Source organism: Carassius auratus, chromosome 6, assembly GCF_003368295.1.
Source record: "Carassius auratus strain Wakin chromosome 6, ASM336829v1, whole genome shotgun sequence".
Taxonomy (NCBI): Eukaryota; Metazoa; Chordata; class Actinopteri; order Cypriniformes; family Cyprinidae; genus Carassius; species Carassius auratus.
Genome location: NC_039248.1, coordinates 14,648,955 through 14,669,567, shown reverse-complemented (window position 1 = coordinate 14,669,567; position 20,613 = coordinate 14,648,955). Strand labels below are relative to the sequence as shown.

The 20,613-nt window shown below is 39.9% G+C and overlaps 1 protein-coding gene across 1 annotated transcript in view; it reads right to left on the bottom strand.

The window, feature by feature from the left end:
• usp43a (ubiquitin specific peptidase 43a) overlaps window positions 1-20,613 on the bottom strand; it is a 106,798-nt gene that overhangs the window by 49,083 nt on the left and 37,102 nt on the right. The window contains exon 3 of the mRNA XM_026263001.1: window positions 20,342-20,445. Within this exon, the coding sequence (XP_026118786.1) occupies window positions 20,342-20,445 (104 nt within the window). The remainder of the gene's footprint in view (window positions 1-20,341; window positions 20,446-20,613) is intronic.

Sequence of the window (20,613 nt, the reverse complement as noted above, 5' to 3'; positions counted from 1 at the left end):
TTGGTCTTCCCACGGTTTCTAAAACAACCTTGGATCTTCCAGAAACTCTGTCACTATTTGCTGCCATTGAGACCCAATAGAGACCCATCGAGCATCTGTGAGGTCATGTAGTCACGTTTGGACATGGGGTTTGACTCTGATTTGGTCCCAATTCATCCTGTGTTTAATGGGTTTCAGATCTGGTCTTTGTGTACGTCAGGAAATAATTTCTTTAGGAATGTAAAACAGAAAGTATACAGCCAAATTCTATTAAATGTGTGTCTAAGGAGTCTGCATGACTGTATGCTTGATTTGTGTAGCTCGCATTTTCAAAACCCTTTCATAAGATTCAGATGATAACTCCAGTCTAATTCTCATTCTTACAATTTGACCTATGCTTTTTGTCAATATGTAAAGGTTTAGGTCTTTCTCTTCTCATCCTTCAGTATTTTTGCCATGCCTGGCTTGACTTGACAAAAAGCTTCCCTATGGTTTATTATCCTGTTTTTTTTCTGCCACATCATCTTCTCATCATCTTAATCCTAAAACTATATGAAATTTATCTTAAATTCCCTGAGAATTTTGCTGGCCAAGCTCCTTTTCTTCTTATATACTAGTGGTGGGCCATTATCGGCGTTAAAGTGCTGTGTTAACGTGAGGCTCTTATCGAAAAAATATAAAATATCGCCGTTAATCTATTCTCAAAGTTGGGTTGGGAGCTGGGTCTATACTATGCAAGCTATGATGACTTGATATTTTAGAACAGATGTATACCTAGCCAAATCTGTTAGGGGGTGAGAACTAGTCTTTAAACCTGTGTGTATGCCTACTGTGAAATTTCACATCAAACGTGACGTGCTAACGTGGATGCAGCTAAGATGCCGCCGGGTTTGCTTCAGGGAATTTTTTTTTTTAAAAGAAGCTTCCCAATGGAAACCTCGAAAAGATGCACGCCTGTTTCACACATAATCCGTCTGCAGTGTGTATGCAGTCTGTGTGCATTTCGTATGTGGTGCAGAAGCAGCATTGACTCATACTCATTGTGCTTTCACACAGGACGCATTTGCAGTCCGCTACTTGGTACGTAAACGATCGCTGCACTGCTGTAGACGCAACGCTCCTGGAACGCACTGATGGACCACAAACCCGTGAACACTGAAATCCATTAACATTGGTGCATAAAAGAAACAATTATTGACAATTTAAATTCAGAGAAGAGATTGTCAAATTTGTTGTTCGTAAGTGAGATGCAACGTCGGACGTCACATGTAAACCTATGAGAGTTAAACACTTCCTTAAACACTTCCCCCTCCCCGCAGAGCCAGACTGAAATTCCTAAAGGGGAGCTTTGAACCTCTGGTCTCCACAGAAATATTGGACCCACTTTATATTAAGTGGCCTTAACTACTATGTACTTACATTTAAATTAATAATTTAGTACAATGTACTTATTGTGTACATACATGTTTTTACATTGTACTTATATTTGGAAAAAAAAAACTACATGTAATTACATCTGTATTTAATTTCTGTAATTACATTTATAATTACACTGTTGACCCATACTTTACACCTTAACCCACCCTTAAACTTACCCATACCTCCAACCCTCTCCCTAACCTTACCCCTATCCCACCTCAATAGCAGCAAAAGTGTTTTACAATACAATATGAACACAATAAGTACATTTTACTTATTTTTTTATGTAAGTACATGTAAGTAGTTAAGGCCACCTAATATAAAGTGGGACCGAAATATTTGTCAAGAGAATGGCAAAGAAACTGTCTTTTGTAAACATATGTGGACCAGAATGAACTCAAAAAGACTTATAAATGAATCAGTCCATTGCTTCACTCCCTATTCATTTATGTGTAACCCACACATTCGACTATCATGTTATAATCACTTATTGTGTATGTCTTTTAATAACTATTTGATAGCTTAAGGATACATAGTCATGTCTAGTATCTATATAATTGAATCTGCTTGCTAGAAATTGACCAGACAATCATTTATTCGTCACATGTATCATATTCTGGTTATAGGAATCATGTCCAAAATTAGACCCTGCAAGAGTGGGAAAATTCGGACCACATGCTTAGTAAGATAAACATATGATTTATGATGCCCCCGAGCCAAGACAATATCTGATTGGTCAAGACAACAGTTGAGGTGTGGCCAACAGGCCAGTTTAAATACTCAGGACACCATAAAATCTTGCTCTTAGTCTCTAGCTTTTAGTCTCTAGCTATGCTTCTGCTATTAGTCATGTCTGTTTTTAGTTTTAGCTTTTAGCTTTGCTTCTTAGCTTTAGCTTTTAGCCATGCTGTTTGTCATCACTGTTCTTTGAGCGCGGTTGCAGCGTGCTTCAGCCTGCACGCCTGCTGCTACTTAGCCACGATGAGAAGAAACACAACTTAGTCTCGTCAAACTTTATTTCTTTTCTTTTCCGTTTGAGAGTTTCATGTTCTGAGTTAAGTTTTGTAATGCCATCTGACCTCATCTGCGCGTTCAACTTCAACCAGCCACACAACTCCATCTTCAGCCAACGCCCAAACACGGGTTTCCCAAGATGTCACTTCAGCGACTACTGAACTTACAGCCAATCAGCGACATCGGACAACAAAGGGGACTCCCTTTTCACAGGAGACGCAAGTAACCTCCAGACTGTGACCTTTACTTGTGTATCTAATATAATTTTAACCTCATTGAGGAACTAAATGTGAGGGCTAATTACGTGATTGATGGTTGTTCATGTCTAGGCAATTTAACATATTGCTGTAAACTTGGGATTCCATATTTCCATTCTCTTAAACTCATCTTTCCCTAACTTTAGATCTTCCTGCAACTTGTGTGAATGTGTGAGTGCGTGCGTTTATGTGTTAGATTAGTTTATATGACTTAGATTTATCTAATAAAGCCTTATTCATATTGAAAAGAGAAGTATCTTGTGTTTTGTGCTTACAAGTTAATGTCTTAAACTGCTGATCTTGTTACTGTGCTAATTGATAGTGTTTTCACTATAGTTTGGATATTAATATCCAGCGCAGATTTGATGTTAAACGGCTCGTTCAGTGAATCACAGGGCATCTCAGTGATCAGCCGTTAAACAGTGATTCTGTTCAAATTCCCTTTAAAATCTTAAATGATTCCCTTTGAGCTAAATTGACCTGTTTCCCTTACTATATATATACAGAAAGTGATACAAATGAAAAATTAACTCGGAAGCAGAGAGGATGATGGGAGTGGGAAACAAAGATAGAAGAGAAATTTGTAAGTGGAATAAATGAAAAACAACGTGAAGGAACAGCAGAAATGGAATGTGGCTGAGATTGCATCATGTTGGGGTCCAACTGTCTCTCGTGAATGTGGCAGAGCTGTCATATCAACCGGTGGAGACCCCTTGAAATAGCAGCACATACCTACCAACACACATACTCAACAGATGAGTTTTGCACCACATACAAATAAATTATGCACTTGTTAGTGTGAAAGAGTGTATGGGGAGTGTGAAAAGTGTAGATGAATAATGAAGAGCTGTGAAAATAACAGCATGTGAACATTATATCAGCAATTACAATGATTGGTTGCTCATTACCTGTGCATAATCAGTTGACAGAAATTAAATGGATATAAATAGGTTTGTGGCTTATAATTTGCCATAGAGAGCCATGGCAGAATCAAATCCATAAAATGAGTTTTACAACTATTTGATAAAATTATCAAACATATAATTTAATAACTGTCACAATTGCTTGGATGAGCAGGACAGAGTTGAGGTAAGGATCTACTGGCAAGCAGCATATATCAGTCCAGAACTAGTAACAAGTTAAATGCAGGAACACTAACCAACCTGACAAAAACAGACAATAAACTGAACCAAACAGGGAGTTTAAATACATAGGACAAAGCACTAATCAATTAACCAATCTCAAACCAAGGACACTGGAACTAATAATACCAGTGAAATTGTCCTCAAAGAACCAAAACTAGACAGATAATGTGAGAATTAACAAAATGTAAAAACAAAAACAACCTTGTTACAGCATATTTTAACAGGTTTACAAAAAATAACATTCTTCAACATTGTGACACTCGAGAAGTAACATACTTTGGACCTTTTCTATGGAGAATGTCATCACTGCGTTGTGACGGAAATGTTAAGCCCCTTATCATACTGTGATGCGTGTCCCAGGACGATGAGGCAAAAATCATGTCGCGTAAACATAAAGCAATGTTTGCATTTGTAATCGGAGAAATGAAAAACAAACTCTGTTTTACACTGCTCCAAACTCGCCTTTGAATCATCAGTGGCAAATTCTTTAAATATGAAAACATACTTACAGGCTGTGAGTCAGAAGCTCCAGACTGTCTTTGCAAAGTTGGAATTGCCCCACTTTAGAAACAGCCTTTGTGCACAGACAGCATTGTATGCTACTCTCCCAGGTTTAGGAAACAGGCCTCCATAAAATGTACTGCACATATCTGAATATTTGGGTTGAATTGTAAATACAGCTTAACCACTGATTTCTAGTTGTGTGCTCTTTTGGAAGACTAAACAAAGTAGTTTTGCTTTCACAATGAAACACACAGCATCTCCAAAACATGGTGGTGGCAACAACAATACTACAGCAAGAACATACTCTGTTACGAACGTAACCTCGGTTCCCTTTCGATACTTCACTCATACTGCGTATGGGGAAAACCTCCTTTTTTCCTCAATACTGAAGCCTTTTTTCAATAACGCAGTGCAACTGCACTGCCATTGGTTTAATCTGTAAACTTTTTTAAACCAATGACAGCGCTGCGTAGCTGCGGGAGCCTGTGGCAATGCAGCTCGCCAAAGCCCGCCAAAATGGGCGGGGCGAATGGCTATATAAGCAGGCAATCGCCAGAGGAAATCAGGTCATACGACTGAAGCGACGACACTGAACCCGCAGCCTCGTGGCACGGCATATAACGCAGTACTCATTCCGTATCTCATGGAACCGAGTACGTTCCCTTTCGATACTTCACTCATACTGCGTATGGGGAACGAATTCAACCGCGCCGTGCCACGGTAGGGAACGACAAGACTTATCTTGAACACCCTGGGGTCCAGAAGATAATTGAGAGTAAAACAAAGACCGACCATTTCTGGGCGTAGAGGCATCTTGTAGACGGGGCTCTTGCCTGATCAATGGTGTGTAGCACGTCCCCGGGGAGGCTCAGAGGCTCCCATCGAGGGACCATACATGCAGAGCCCAGAGTTCTGGCTGTGGATGCCAGATTGTCCTGTTCGCCAACTTCGCAAACTGGGCTCCTCCAGAGTGGGGCCACTAGGAGGACTCTGTGCCCGTCTTCCCTGACTCATCTGATGACCTGAGGGATCAGAGCGATCGGGGGGAAAGCATAAAGAAGGAGGCTGGGCCAGTTGTGGGTCAGCGCATCTGTTTCCTTTGAAAAATAAGTTGGGCAATGAGAGTTGCTTTCTGAGGCAAAGAGGTCGACCTCTGCCTTCCCGAAAATCTCCCAGATTTTGAGAACCGTCTGGGGATGGAGCATCCATTTGTCCGAGGGGACATTGCTCCGCAAAAGCATGTCTGCTCCCAGATTCGTCTTGCCAGGTTCGTCTTGTGTGTCGCCTTGAGCAATCGCAACCTGGGTAATGCCCATTCCAAGAGGCGCTTTGCCAGTGCGCAGAGGCGGCTGGACGAAAGGCTGCCTTGGTGATTTATGTAGGACACCACTGTCATGCTGTCCGACTGGACTAGGATGTGGCGCCCTTCCAGGATCGCCTGAAAGAATTGAAGGGCTCGTTCCACTGCCAGCATCTCGAGGCAGTTGATATGGAGATGGCTTTCCTCGTGCGACCACAAGCCGAAGGCTGGTCTGCCAAAGCACAGAGCACCCCAACCCAGGTTGGACACATCTGTTGAGAGCACCATCCTTCTGGAAACCCCCTGTAGGGGTACAAGGCTCCAGGGCTGGTAGACAGGCCTGGTTGACCCTGATGCGAAAGCGGCCGTGCCACCAAGCATGAGGTGGGACCCAGAGTTTCAGCCAGTATTGCAGGGGCCGCATTCGTAGGACGCCGAGCTGTAAAACTGGGGAGGCGGAAACCATCAGCCCTAGCATCCTCTTCAGAGAACTTCAGAGGGAAACAGGCTTTGTTCCTGACAGAGGCCGTGAGCTGCTGAAGTACCAGAGTGCACTCTAGTGATATGACTGCCCTCATATTGACTGAGTCGAAAACTGCTCCCAGGAACGTAATACGTTGGCTGGGGAGCAGTGAGCTCTTAGCGAAACTGACCCTGAGTCCTAGGCACTCTAAGTGGCTCAGGATTATGGATCTGTTGTGGTCTAGCTCGGTTCGTGACTGGGCTAGAATAAGCCAGTCGTCGAGATAGTTCAGAATGCAGATTCCCATTTGTCTCAGAGGGGAAAGCACCTGGTTCATGCACTTGTGAAAGTGCGGGGAGGTAGAGACAGCCCAACGGGAAGGACTGTATGATGGTAAGCCACACCCTCGAACGCGAATCTCAAGAATCATCTGTGATGGGGGGCTATCTGGATGTGAAAGTAAGCATCTTTCAGGTCCAGCGAGAAGAACCAGTCCTCTGGGCAAATCTGCATGAGGATCTGCTTCAATGTCAACATCCTGAACTTCCATTTCATGAGGGAGAGGTTCAGGTGTCTGAGGTCTAAGATGGGTCTGAGACCGCCATCATTCTTGGGGACAAGGAAATAATGGCTGTAGAACCCCGATCCGCTTTCTGAGGGAGGAACTATCTCTATGGCTCCCTTCCTTAACAGCGTCATCACTTCGGTGCGGAGGACCTGAGCGCCGTCCGGCTCTACCAAGATGGGAATCACCCCGCAAAAACCCCGCGGGGGTCTTCGGGCGAACTGCAGTGAGTAGCCGTGTTTTATTATCCCCAACACCCACTTGGACACTCCGGGGATGGCCTGCCAGGCCTCGGCCCGCGTGACAAGAGGCTGGATAGTGTCGGATGGCAGGCCGCTGATTAAGAGCCTGAACACTGACGAGTGTGGAAGAGGAAAACTGCTCTCTTTTTGAAAATGTGAAATATTTATTGTGTTCGCCATAACAACGGCGCTTTGCGTGGACGCAGCAACGGTGGGCCCAGGTCGCACAGCAGGCCGGTGAGAGAGCTTCTGGGGTGGTCCGGCCGTGGGGGGACTTTGCCCCTTCCTCTTTCTTCCCCAACGATCAGGAGGATTTAGAGGGCGTCGGGTCCAGCATAATCCTTTGGGGGGTAGAAGGGACAGGTTTGCTCTGGTGCTGAGTCGACGCAGTCCTGGGGCGACTCGGGGCAGAGGTGGATCGCTTGGGCAGGAAGTGTCGCATGGCTTGGGATGACTTCTGTGCTGCAGTGAAGCACTCTGTAAACCCTTCTACGGCTGGCCCGAAGAGACCGGATGGAGAGACTGGGGCATCGAGAAAGGCCACTTTGTCGCTCTCCTTAATCTCTGTTAGGTTGAGCCAGAGGTGGCGCTCCAGCACAACCAGGTTGGCCATGGTTCGTCCGATGGCCTGGGCCGTGGCTTTTGTGGCGTGCAGGGCCAAATCCTTGGCGCTGCGAAAGTCGCGAAAAGCAGGATCACTCTGGGGACAGCTCTCTCATTGGAGAGGGTGAGGTACGCGGGAGCTGAGCCGGCGTGAGCTCACCCAAATCCAGGCGCTGAGCTGTCTTTTCCTGGCCGGCTCGCGGGAGGAAAAAGACGGGGGGCGAGAGGGGCGGGATTGCTTTCATTAAAGAAAGCAATCCGCGAGTGCAGAGAGGCGAGACTCATGCTCTCACAAAAGCAGCATGAAGTCTCAGTGAGTACAGCCTCAGCACATATGGTAAAAGTCATATGTGAGTAGGGGTCAACTATCATGAATATCACCACTCACCATGGCCGTCGTCATCATGCAGAGGGGCTCTGCATGTGCCACAGCTGTGGCGCGGCATGGCCGCTGCCGTTAAAATGGCGTTAGAAACGCTCTTTTAGAGCGGTGAAAACCGCTGGAAAAAGCTCTTTTGTGATCGCCGGATGGCGGCAGGAGATCGCTGAGAAGCGGCCAGGAGCGGGAAGCGGGCGGCGCGAGATCGGCCTAAGAGTGACTGTCTGTGAGAACGCCGGCACTGCAGGCGGTCGGCAGGTCTCAGCTGGTCCGCTGCGGTGCCTCTTCGATGGCGAGAGCTCGTTCCAGACGAAGGCGTTCAGCAAAGATCCAGCGAAGTGAAGTCGTCGCTGAAGGAGTAAGATCTGATTTCCTCTGGCGATTGCCTGCTTATATAGCCATTCACCCCGCTCATTTTGGCGGGCTTTGGCACGCTGCATCACCGCAGCGCTGTCATTGGTTTAAAAAAGTTTACAGATTAAACCAATGGCAGTGCAGTTGCACTGCATTATTGAAAAAAAGGCTTCAGTATCGAGGAAAAAAGGAGCTTTTCCCCATACGCAGTATGAGTGAAGTATCGAAAGGGAATCAAAGTTACGCCTTCTTTCTTTGCGTAAAAAATTCCACGACTTGATTTCTTTGGTGTTTTTACACAGAGAAAAGGTGAATAAAAAAAAAATACTGCATTGTCCAGTTCCAGAAAGATAATCAGAGTTACTTTTGCAATTTTCGATGCAGCATTAATATTTTTCACAAATCACGAAAAAAAAATCAAAATAATGCCCTAAAATTAACCTTTTCAGTAGTGAGTTTACAATTTTTCTATCATCTCAGACTTGTCTCAGACTCGTTCCGTTTGCACTCTGACTTGTCTCGGACTTGCCCATTGGACTCGCCAAATGTGCTAGTTGGTCTCGACCAAGTACAGCAAAAAAAATAAAATACATTTCTCCTTCAAAACAAAACAAGATTTGCATGATGTCGCGACTGAAAACATGTGGAAACGCTAGGCGCGCCACTCTCCTTTTTTCCAAAGCACTCTGTAGCCTGCGCTTGCGCTCCAGTGGTGTCTGCTGTTGTTAGGCAACCATGACCCGCTCTCCATGAAGTCGCAGGAGTTTCAGCAAAAAATAAATGGATTTCCAACACTAAAAACCCATTGCAGTAGCTCTGCTAATAGATTAATTTAACCCTCTGAGGTCTAAGGGTATTTTGGGGGCCTGGAGAAGTGTGCTTTTTTCAGTTTCTTATAAATATCAAAATGGGTAAGTCTAATATCACTGTAATCAGCACAAACTGGGATATAATAATATGTGAGCAGCATGTTAATACATGATTGTATTAAAAAAATACAAATATTATGCGTGGTTGGTGAAAAACAAAAAATGTTAAATCACTTGAATAAGGTCATAAAACACATACAGAACATTGGTTCCCGGAACTTTTGAGAACTGGAACTTGTAGCATAGAATTTTGCTTTCTAAATTATGTGAAAATCATCTTGTTTACTCACTTACAGAAAACAATATATTGATTTAAATTTTCTAAGACACTTTTTGTTGGTAAAAGTCATATGTGAGTAGGGGTCAACTATCATGAATATCGTTGTGATTTACACCTGAGAAGACAAAGGCCTGCATAATGAGCTGCATAATCAGCCTTTCAGTCAGCTGTGCCACTGAGAGGGAGGAGTAACAAGGAAGAATGTGAGGACAAAATAAATGTATATAATTGTATGTTTGTAGTTTATTTAGAATATATATCATTATCCCACAACATAATTTAATATCCACTTGGGAGTGCAGTTAAACAGTTTATCAGGAACAATTCAAAGCTGACTTTCAAACTTTTTTTTTTTTTTTTTTTGCATCATTACTCCAGTCACAAAATCCTTCAGAAATCATTTTAACAATATTATTTTCTACAAAAAAAAAAACATTTATTGTTATTATTAGTATTATTATTATTATTTATTTTATTTTTTTATGTTGAAAAGAGCTGAGAATATTTTTCAGGTTTTTTAGGGGGGATAAATTGAAAGAACACCATTGTTTGTTACATTTTTTACAGTTATCTTTATTTGTTACATTTATATTATTTAAATCAAGCTTTTGAATGGTATAGTATTGCATATTGTTATTGAAACTTTAATAATAATAATATTTCACTTGATCATAAATTTAGTCAGGAATTATAGTTTGGAAAAAGTCTTTGGAAAAAGTCTAACTAGTAAAATGTTTAAACGTTAAGTGAAAACTAGTACAAGTATATAAATAAACAAAAAGAGACTTACTCATGTTTATGATCTCTGCTGAATAAAGTGCTTCATTATTTTTTTTCTGAAGAAACACATCTTTTTGGAGTGAATTATTCCTCTCATCACGAAGCAAACAGTAAGATAAAATGGCTATCCTTGTACAGGTATGATCATCTGTTTCTCCGTCTTGGCTTAGCTTTCAATTTTGTTCCGGGAAAGGATGTGCATGTCCAGAGGTGCACTTGCTGCTTCTGAAAAGTTGAGATGTTTCTAATTTAATTTTCTACCTGTTATATTGTGTTTTATTTATGTCAACACCTAGATAGCTTTAAACGTACCCTTTACAATAATGAAATACTAATTAATGTTTTACAGTATAGGGGTTGCAAGACTACTGATTTCTACTAGTTGATTTTTTTATTTAAAAAATGCTTGAGTTACTCGATTACTCATGGTTCATGCTATTGTAAATGAAAACGCATTAAATTAATAATTTTTTTATCAATAACTGCTTATTAATGTATAGCCTTATGCAACAATTACATATGTAAATTTTAACAACTTTATAATTCACTAGCTAGGACCACGCCACAAACCAGCTATGCAACTGGGGAAGAGTAGAAAGAGGATGAAGGGGTCGAGGGAATGGGATGATGGTCAGGTTGATCAGGGCATCTTGAATTGATGGCTCAGGAAGACTCAGGGTGGGGGTACCGTCTCTATCATATATTTAGGCCAGACAATGAAGACCCCCAAAGTTGTGAAGAGTTGAGATACGTGAGCTCAGTATGCCTGTTCGTACGGAGAGGATCCAGATGCTGATTAGTTCAGGCGTTAGATGGTTAATGTGGGTTTCTGTTTTTCGAAAGCTTTTAAATATGAATGTGTTGGAAAGAGAGGAGCTGGGCAATCGCAGCCAGTGGTTATTCGATGGAATAGTTGATCCCTCAAGTAGGTTTAAATGCACGTGTGGATCTGAAGAAGGAATGAGAGTGAGATGTTAAGTTGAAGATATACAGTGGGTCAGTTGATGGGAAGGAAGCTTTGAGACAGTTCCGGCCGGAGAGGTATCGTGAAGATCATGCTTGGAGCAAGGCGAATAAGAATGGCTTTTTGGGAAGCCTATTTGGTGTTTGGTCAGTGGTATGACCGGCGAGAGATGCATGTTTATTCCGGAGCCAAGTCTAACTTCTGGAATGGGAAACGAGACTAGAGTCGGTTTACGAGATTAAGGAGTCGTGGTATAGGAGTTGCTCGGAGGAGGAGTTGTTGTTGAGTAGATTAAGTTGGCCTATGCATGAATTGCATAACTGCCAAACATAATCGTCCCTTGTTTATGTTTCCAATTTCTACTGCATCGTCTGGGCAGATGAGTAGAATCGGACTATTCTAACCCCCAAGGATGTTATATTATGACTATGGGACACATTTCATAATGCTGTGGAGACTGCTCTTGACTGTGAATTGTAGGAACTTAATTCCGGAGGCTGTTCAGAATCACCCGGGCAACCACCATATTAACTGCTGAAGTCTACTTAGGGTATTGCAGCCGTATACAGCTCTTATAGCTAGTGGCCTGTCGACTATGTCAGGTTCTTGATAGGAGTGCGGAGGTGCTTTGCAAGCCAGTCTGCTGGTATCGTAGGGTTATGAGAGCAGGAGTTTCTCATGTGGCTCCATCACGGAATGCACAGGTGTGGAGGCGCCTGTAGAAGAGAGGCGGCCCTGACAGTGGCTGAAGAAAGGATGATATGATGAAAGGATGTTTTGAGTGGGGGAGGTGTTGAGGATGAGAGGGTGTATATAAATTTTCATGTAACAGCCATTATTTGTATCTGTAACAACATTTTTCGTATCTGCATTCGGATACAACGTCGTACATACTTGATAAGACCTATATGATTTTTTAAATCCTTTTTTCGTAGTTATCACTGAATAAGTATGTCGTGTTAACCTAAATAATTATTAATTTCTAAAATAATATGTATCATGCAAGCAGAGAGATGACATGATAAACGTTTAGTGATCATTTGAACATGACTGAATTAATGCGCACATTTTCATTACGCAGAACACTTTTAGCGAGTCTTAATGTTTAGTGAACTTCACTAAACCAATGTGTGTGTGCCGCGCAAACCAGCAAAAGGTAAAGATGCAAACATGTAGGACAACTAGAAAATGTATCCGCATCTAAGCTGATTATTAGCATACTCTTGAGAGAGAACTGTTTGGTTTTTGAGAGACTGAGACGCGCAGGCTATGATATCATAGCCTATCTTTAAATCATTGCCTTTAAAATATTCACAAATAATATAACGTTTATTATGTATTATTATAGGTAAATTTACTCTCGCAATGCTTTGATTTCTGAGAGATGCACGGAGAGGCGACAACAATGCAGTGTTTAATTTGCACTCTTTTCATTCAAAAAGTTTACATTCATTCACTTCACACTCGTGACTTTAGAGGTCTGTTGTATAATATTGCGCTGATCCCCTGGCTCACCTGTTAACACCAGACTGTGCCAGCTTCAGCGCATTCAAGCAGAAATATTCCTTGTCCGTTATTCATTTTTTAAGCCATTATCCGAGCCATTCCGAGGTATTCGGCTTCAGGCACAACCCTAATTATTACATTAAATATTTTATTTTTACATGCAGCAAAGATAAGGTCATAGAAAGTAACAGCTCCAAGAAATATTGTAATCCTAAAATTCACCTCGTACCTCCAAACACTTTGTATAAATTATGGTTAATGCATGCTGGAGTAGTCGATTGTTTCCAACAGCACTCGACTAGTCAATGCAAGCCCTAGTACAGTATGACAAAAATTTGGCTGTATTTATGTGCGCATGCCCAGTAGAGCCAAACGTCTAGTCATGTTCTAGTCATGACCGCACAAAATGCTTCATATCCTGAGATTTGCAGGTGTGTGTGCACTGTGCCAAGGTATCAGTCATTTTAATTTTTGACCACAGACATAATGTCAGCAAAAGCGCCATTATAAAGTAAATAAAATTAAATACCGTATTTTTCGGACTATAAGTCGCACCTGAGCATAAGTCGCATCAGTCCAAAAATACGTCATGATGAGGAAAAAAACACATATAAGTCGCATTTATTTAGACCCAAGAACCAGGAGAAAACATTACCGTCCACAGCCACGAGAGGGCGCTATATGCTTAATGTAGACTACAGGAGAACTGAGCAGCATCTCTGGCAGCATAGAGCGCCCTCTCGCGGCTGTAGATGGTAATATTTTCTGTTAGTTCATTTCTCTCGGTTCATGTCAAATTAATTTAGATTAATAAGTCACACCTGACTATAAGTCGCAGGACCAGCCAAACGATGAAAAAAAGTTTGACTTATAGTCCGGAAAATACGGTAAAGTACATAAAAATTATTTGACCTTACAGCTCCAAACTCTGATCTAGAGGCCCAGTGTCCTTTATAGTTTAGCTCCCAGGGTCGGACTGGGGGTAAAACCAGTACTCATTACCAGGGCCCCAAAGGAAGAGAGGGCCCTTGAAAAGTATGTATCTGAAATATGTTTTATTTTACATGAATATTTTCATGGGTGGGGGAAATGGGGGCACATCAGGACTGCCTATGCATAGAGCCCGGGATCTTGTGTAAAGCCCCCTTTAGCTTCAACCCTAATTATAGACACTTGAACCAGCTAATCAGGCTCTTACTAGACACACTAGAATCTTCCAGATAGGTGTGTTAAGGCCAGTTGGAGCTAAACTTTTCAGGACATTGGCCCTCCAGGGTCTAGTTTGTCCTAGCTTGTCCTACAGAGTTGTTACTTTGCACATGGTTTTTGATCATTACAAATAATAATGTAAAATTATTTTCTTAGAATAGGAGATATGCTGTCTCTCGCATCACATACAGTACATTATCAGTAGTTAAGTATGTGGTCTTGAAGAGGACCCTTTTTTCTCTCATTTGGACTCGGTCTTGACTTGGACTCAAAACTTTTGGACTTGGACTTGACTTGGACTCGACAAAGCTGGACTTGACTACAGCTCTACTATGTTTAGATAGTATGTTCTACTATGTTTACTATGTGGTAAATCACAGTGCCACTTAAAAGGACGTCTACTGAGAAAACTAGTCTGGTCAAGATTTCAAGAGAGCTTGATTGGTTTGTTGGGCTAAGGTGGAGTCAATCCACCGTATCCCTGTGTTACCCTTTCCTCAAAGTAATAAGTCAAATTGTTCTGTAATGTTACGCCAGTGCATGTCATTCTCATCAAAGACAAAACAATAATTTTACAAAAGAAAGTCAAACCACTTTGCTCTATGACAGAGCTTTGATCTAAATACAATGAGGTTCTTTTATGTCCCCTTTTAACCATTTGTACATTGTAAACCCTGACTGTTACCTTCAATTCAGATAATATATAATGCATTGGTACAGTCCTTTCTCCTTTTAGATCCCTCTGTGAGGTCCTATATTTGTACTCTTTATAATTGCAGAACATGGCACAGAAAAGGTGAAATGAGCTACTTGGGAGCAAATGTTTTATCAGCCCTATTATAAGTCTAATGATCAGGCCTAAATGTGGTCTACATTTTTGTTTTATCAGTAGCTGAAAGCATTATCATTTCAGGCAAAGCAATAAAAACACAAGGGGCAGAGCATGTATGGAATTTAAACAACAAGCATTCTACCCAATGACCCCCAATAGAACTGAACTCTATTTGATCCAAGAATTGAGCAGAAAATCATGGTAAATTAGCTAATTATGTATGTATGTTTTTTTTTGTTTTTTTTTACTTGACACACAAAAGTATTTTAAATTAACGTGACACACATCTTTTTCATTTAACAACTTCAAAAAGCTGTCAAACTCAATAAACAAATAAATAAATTAATGAATAAAAATAAAAAGGTATGTATGGATGGATGTATGTATCCCAAATCATTTTTTTCCAATTTCAATATATTCCAAGGCTTCTGGAAAGGATAATTTTTTTTTAAAGCAAGTTCTTCTGTTCTTTTACTTTCACTTGTAATAGAGAAATATTTGATGTGCATTTTCTGTACTTTCACTCAAGTTATAGAGTTGTGTACTTTGTCCACATATGCAATTCTGTTTCTACAGTTCTACCTCTTACTTAAAACAATGTATTATTATTATTTTTTTTTTTTTACAGAACACTAAATTATCTTCTCCAGTGAGTTGTTAACTATGTTTCTACTCGAATCAGATCAATGAGTCAATGAGTTCGAGAATCAAGCGAGTGTGTTTCATATTATTCAAACCATAATAATAATTCAAATTATTCAGTTATCTAAACTAGATGAGATCGTGAAATGATCCAACTGTTGTTAAACAGTTGAGTTTTACCATTTTCAAATCCATTCATCCGATTTCCGAGTCTGGCGGTGGCACTTTTAGCTTAGCTTTTAGCATAGATCACTGAATCTTATTAGACCGTATACATCTCGCTCAAAAATGACCAAAGAATTTAGATATTTTTCCTTATTTAAAACTTGACTCTTATGTACAGTAGTTACATACGCTGATTAATATCACTGCGCCTTCTGCACCCATGGTTCGGCAGCATAGTTTCTTGATTATTACGCCAGAATGCGGTTAGAGTTCCTAGCCATATCGGCCTAGAAAAACCAAAACTTTTCATTTTCCATCGGTCTTAGTACATGATGCCACTACGGAAGAGTCAAGTTTTAAATAGGAAAAATATTGAGACTCTTTGGGTATTTTAAGCATGATGCTGACGGTCTAATCAGATTCAATAAGTTAAGCTAAAAGAACTACCACCAGACCTGGAGATTGACTGAATTGATTCGAAAACGGAAAAACTCAATTGTTTAACTCTAGGGGAGTTGGAAAATTTGCCTATTTTCAAAAATAGTGGAGTGTTCCTTTAAAAAAAAACATAATGTCTGTCTCAGAAGCTACATCACACGTATAAAGAAGACTTGTTATACTTTATTTTCTCATTATCTATTTTACTAGGGTGGGAAAAAATCGACAAGTGCATGCATTAATGTTTTACACAAGCATTCAGCAGCCTTCATGTTGTAATCTGTAGTGAAGGGACCTTGGCAGCTCACAACTCAGCACCCAACTTTTTTCAACAACACAGCAGTTTGAACAGGTTTTTCCCAATCAAAACAAGCTACAACTTAAGTCCAAGCCAACATAGTTCTTAAAAAAAAATAAAAAAAAAAATAAAAAAAAGAGTTCTACTTGGTTTACCCATTTTTATCCAGAGACAGCAAACTGAGACCAGCGTAAGGAAACACAGAAGTATGTTCTGAGTTTGAGGTTATATTTTAAAACAACTCAGCTTCTGAATAAATCAACACAGGGTCCGCTGAACTCCTAGTCAATACTTTAGAAACATCGGGGGATCTTTTTGCTATATTTTTGTGCAGTCCTACACAGTACATCACATGTCTTCTGTGTATCAACTGTGTATGGCTGGTTTTAAATTGTTTTCACAAGTAATCTATATAGCCGATATGTAGTTAAAACATTTTTTAATATTGCACAAAAAAAAAAAAAAAAAAACAGATTAGTTATCACAACTGCAATCCTATTGCCAGTGAGACAGCAGATATGCATTTATGCCTGTCTTACCATTATCTAGTGCAGCTGAGGCAGAACCATCATTTCTTTCTTTCTTTTTTCAGGATAGGAACAAAGAGAGAGTGAGCACTAAGCAGATCTTGGATGATATATAAATAATACCATGACATTTTTTTTATTTTATATATATATATATATATATATATATATATATATATATATATATATATATATATATATATATATATATATATATATATATACAGTGGGTACAGAAAATATTCAGACCCCCTTAAATAAGTCACTCTGTTATATTGGAGCCATTTGCTAAAATAATTTAAGTTAATTTTTTTCCTCATGAATGTACACACAGCACCCCATATTGACAGAAAAACACAGAATTGTTGAGATTGTTGCGCATTTTTAAAAAAGGAAAACTTAAATATCACATGGTCCTAAGTATTCAGACCTTTTGCTGTGACACTCATATATTTAACTCAGGTGCTGTCCATTTCATCTGATCATCCTTGAGATGGTTCTACACCTTCATTTGAGTCCAGCTGTGTTTGAGTATACTGATTGGACTTGATTAGGAAGCCTCTCCTCAGTGCAAGACACATGAAAGCCCCCATGGAGTTTGCCAGAAAACACCTGAAGGATTCTGTGGTCTGATGAGACCAAGATAGAACTTTTTGGTCTTAATTTTAAGCGGTATGTGTGGAGAAAACCAGGCACTGCTCATCACCTGTCCAATACAGTCCCAACAGTGAAGCATTGTGTTGGCAGGATCATACTGTGGGGGTGTTTTTCAGCTGCAGGGACAGGACGACTGGTTGCAATCGAGGGATAGATGAATGCGGCCAAACTTTTTCAGCGATTTTTATCATATTTCACTGCTGTTTCTATACATGCTGTTTTTATGTCCTGGTGACCAGTGAAAGTGTAGTTCTGACTCTCTGCCCATTCATTTAGCTGGTCTTGTTATTCTGAAATAGCTGCCCGGAGGCGTTGCCAAGATGGCGGACGAGTCGCACGACTTGCCTGAAAGGACTTTGCTTAAACCCACTTGAGCATCTCTGGAGTGATGCACCAACGTTTACCATCCGACCTGACAGAACTGGACAGGATCTGCAAGGAGGAATGGCAGAGGATCCCCAAATCCAGATGTGAAAAACTTGCATCTTTCCCAAAAAGACTCATGGCTGTATTAGATCAAAAGGGTGCTTCTACTAAATACTGAACTAAGGGTCTGAATACTTAGTGTCACGATCAGGACACAAGAAAACACAGAGAGAGATACAAGTGCAGGTATGTCTTTTATTGGGGTAATCCAAATCGTTATCCAGTCCAGGCAGGGGTCAAAACCAGAGAGGCAATCCAAACATAAACAAACACAAAACAATCAGGCATGGACAGGACTAGAAGTACAGTGAAAACTACAAGGACTCCGTGACACATACTAAAACAGACAGGGTAATAAATACACAGGTAAATGACAATACTAATGGGAAATTGGCTGAGTGCAATGATTAATGACCAGTGACAGCTGAGTGCAATGATAGAAAGAGATCGTGAGGAAAGAGGACATCTAGTGGTTAACCAGGGAACACCAACCAGACAGGTTGTCTTTTTTTCTTTTTTTTTTAAATAAATGTGCAAAATTTTCAACAATTCTGTGTTTTTCTGTCAATATGGGGTGCTGTGTGTACATTAATGAGGAAAAAAATGAACTTCGCCGAGCCCAGTTCTTACAACCACTACCGTGTGACAGGAATCTTTATGAAATGTAAGCATGGTATATTCATATGTAATTTGCAAGCAAAATCATCGTAAATACTGTTAAATAAATATTCAACATACTCTACTACATCTCCAACATGGCAAATGAATGCTTTATTACTGCAGCATAAACCAATATAAACCAGAAAACTGCAACTACAGTAGTCCAAAATGTCTGCACTGTAAAGCCATCTTTATAATCAAAGCCCTTGAGAAAACTTAATGTGTTCAGTCTCTTTATTAAATGCCTATAGAGAACAAGAAATGCTCACAGCTGCAAACAGATTCTGAATCCAGATTTTAATGACCACATTATGAATGCTGCTGAAGTGTTTTGTCTTCCTACATTTCATACTGTATCTTATCATTCGGTTTCAAAGCTAGAGCAACCAAGACCGCTAATGGAATTACAAACTGAAGCAGTGAAATCAAGAACTCACTGAGAAGCAGAACCTTTTCTCTCAATTGCTTAGAAAATTGCTGAGTCCATCTCTACCTGCCATTCAACTGGTGAGGATTGAGAAGCTGGGGAAATTGGGATATTTATAAAGAGCTTTGAGTCTTTAGAATGTTTAGCAATGAAGAAAAAAAACGAATTAAACCTACTCAAATAACTTTTCCTCTCTTGAAAACGTAATATTCAGCATTTGCATATTGCTCACATCTGCAAAAGCAGAAATGCTGTTGGCGAGTTTTGTTGTCATACCAAAAATAGGTGAATATAATGCTTGCGTAATAATCTCTATAGTAGAGCGTATGATTTCTTTGTGGATTACATTATAATATTCACTCTGCAAAAAGTTCCGGCGCAGATGTTTCAACAGCCTTGCAGCCTGAGAGAGACCGTGAATAGCGTAAAGCCTACTGTTTTCTAGAGAGCACACACAGTGTGTGCCGGATGAGCCCATTTGTATAAGAGGAGACAAAATCTCAGCCAAACTGTGGTACAGAAGATAACCAGTCATTTTCCTCATAGACAGATGTCCGAATAATCGGTGCACATGATTATTTAAGGAATCTGGAAGAATTACAGGCTAAAAATATTACTTATTCGTATGTGTCTATTGAACTTAAAATGTAAAATTGTGTGACCTAATTTAATAAATTAAACTGCAACTGACTACAAGTTAATTCAATAGTTTGCATGAGCTGCGATTTTTATATTTTATCAAAACCATAGTGTGAGATAAGAACTAGCAATATTTTCCACCAAATATTATTCTTGAAACATTCTTTTAGATGCTTATGATACGAAACTATTGACAATCATAAAAAAAAATAAAAAAAAAATTCTTGAGCACCAAATCAGATAATGAATGATAATTTAGTTTTTCCACCACAGGAATTAACATTAATTCAAAAATATATTACAAAAGAAAACACTTCTTTTAAATGTAAAGAATATTTGACTCTAAAAATAAAAAGAAAATGATAGAAATGTGATGATATTGTTGTTGTATTTAAAAAAAAAAAAAAGAATTATATATATATATATATATATATATATATATATATATATATATATATATATATATATATATATATATGCAATATGTTTATGTTTATTTGTGAAAATATTCACAGCATGATTTTTAACCAAATCATGCAACACTCGTTTCAGTTTATTGTATAATGGTCTTGACTTATATATAACTGTATGCAGGTTGTTACATGTTACAGTATTTTAAGACACAACATACTGTATAGGTGTTATGCAATTCCATTACCATATCAAATCCCACTGACATTCAGTACAGTGTAATCAAAGACCCCTAATCCCACACAATTGTCCCAATAGAATGCAAAGCTCAAACCGACAGATAAAGGGCGGACTTAAACTTAAATCAAAGGCGAAGGGTTGTCTGACCTGTACTGAGCTTGGAAGTGCTCCTGTACGAAACTGTGTCGAGTTCCAGGCTTCTGTGAGTTTGCTGAGCCGGGGCATGAACTCTCTTCCAATCCCACAGGACCCTGAGAGGTGCAAGCAGAAGGAATGAATGGGAAAATATATTTAGCAGTTTTTCACAGTGGTTTTGGGATGTATAACTACAGTTTACATAGGGAGAGTACAGGTTATACATTGAAAGCACTGAGACTGACTGCAGAAAAATGTTTTAATACAATCAGATTTATTTAGAA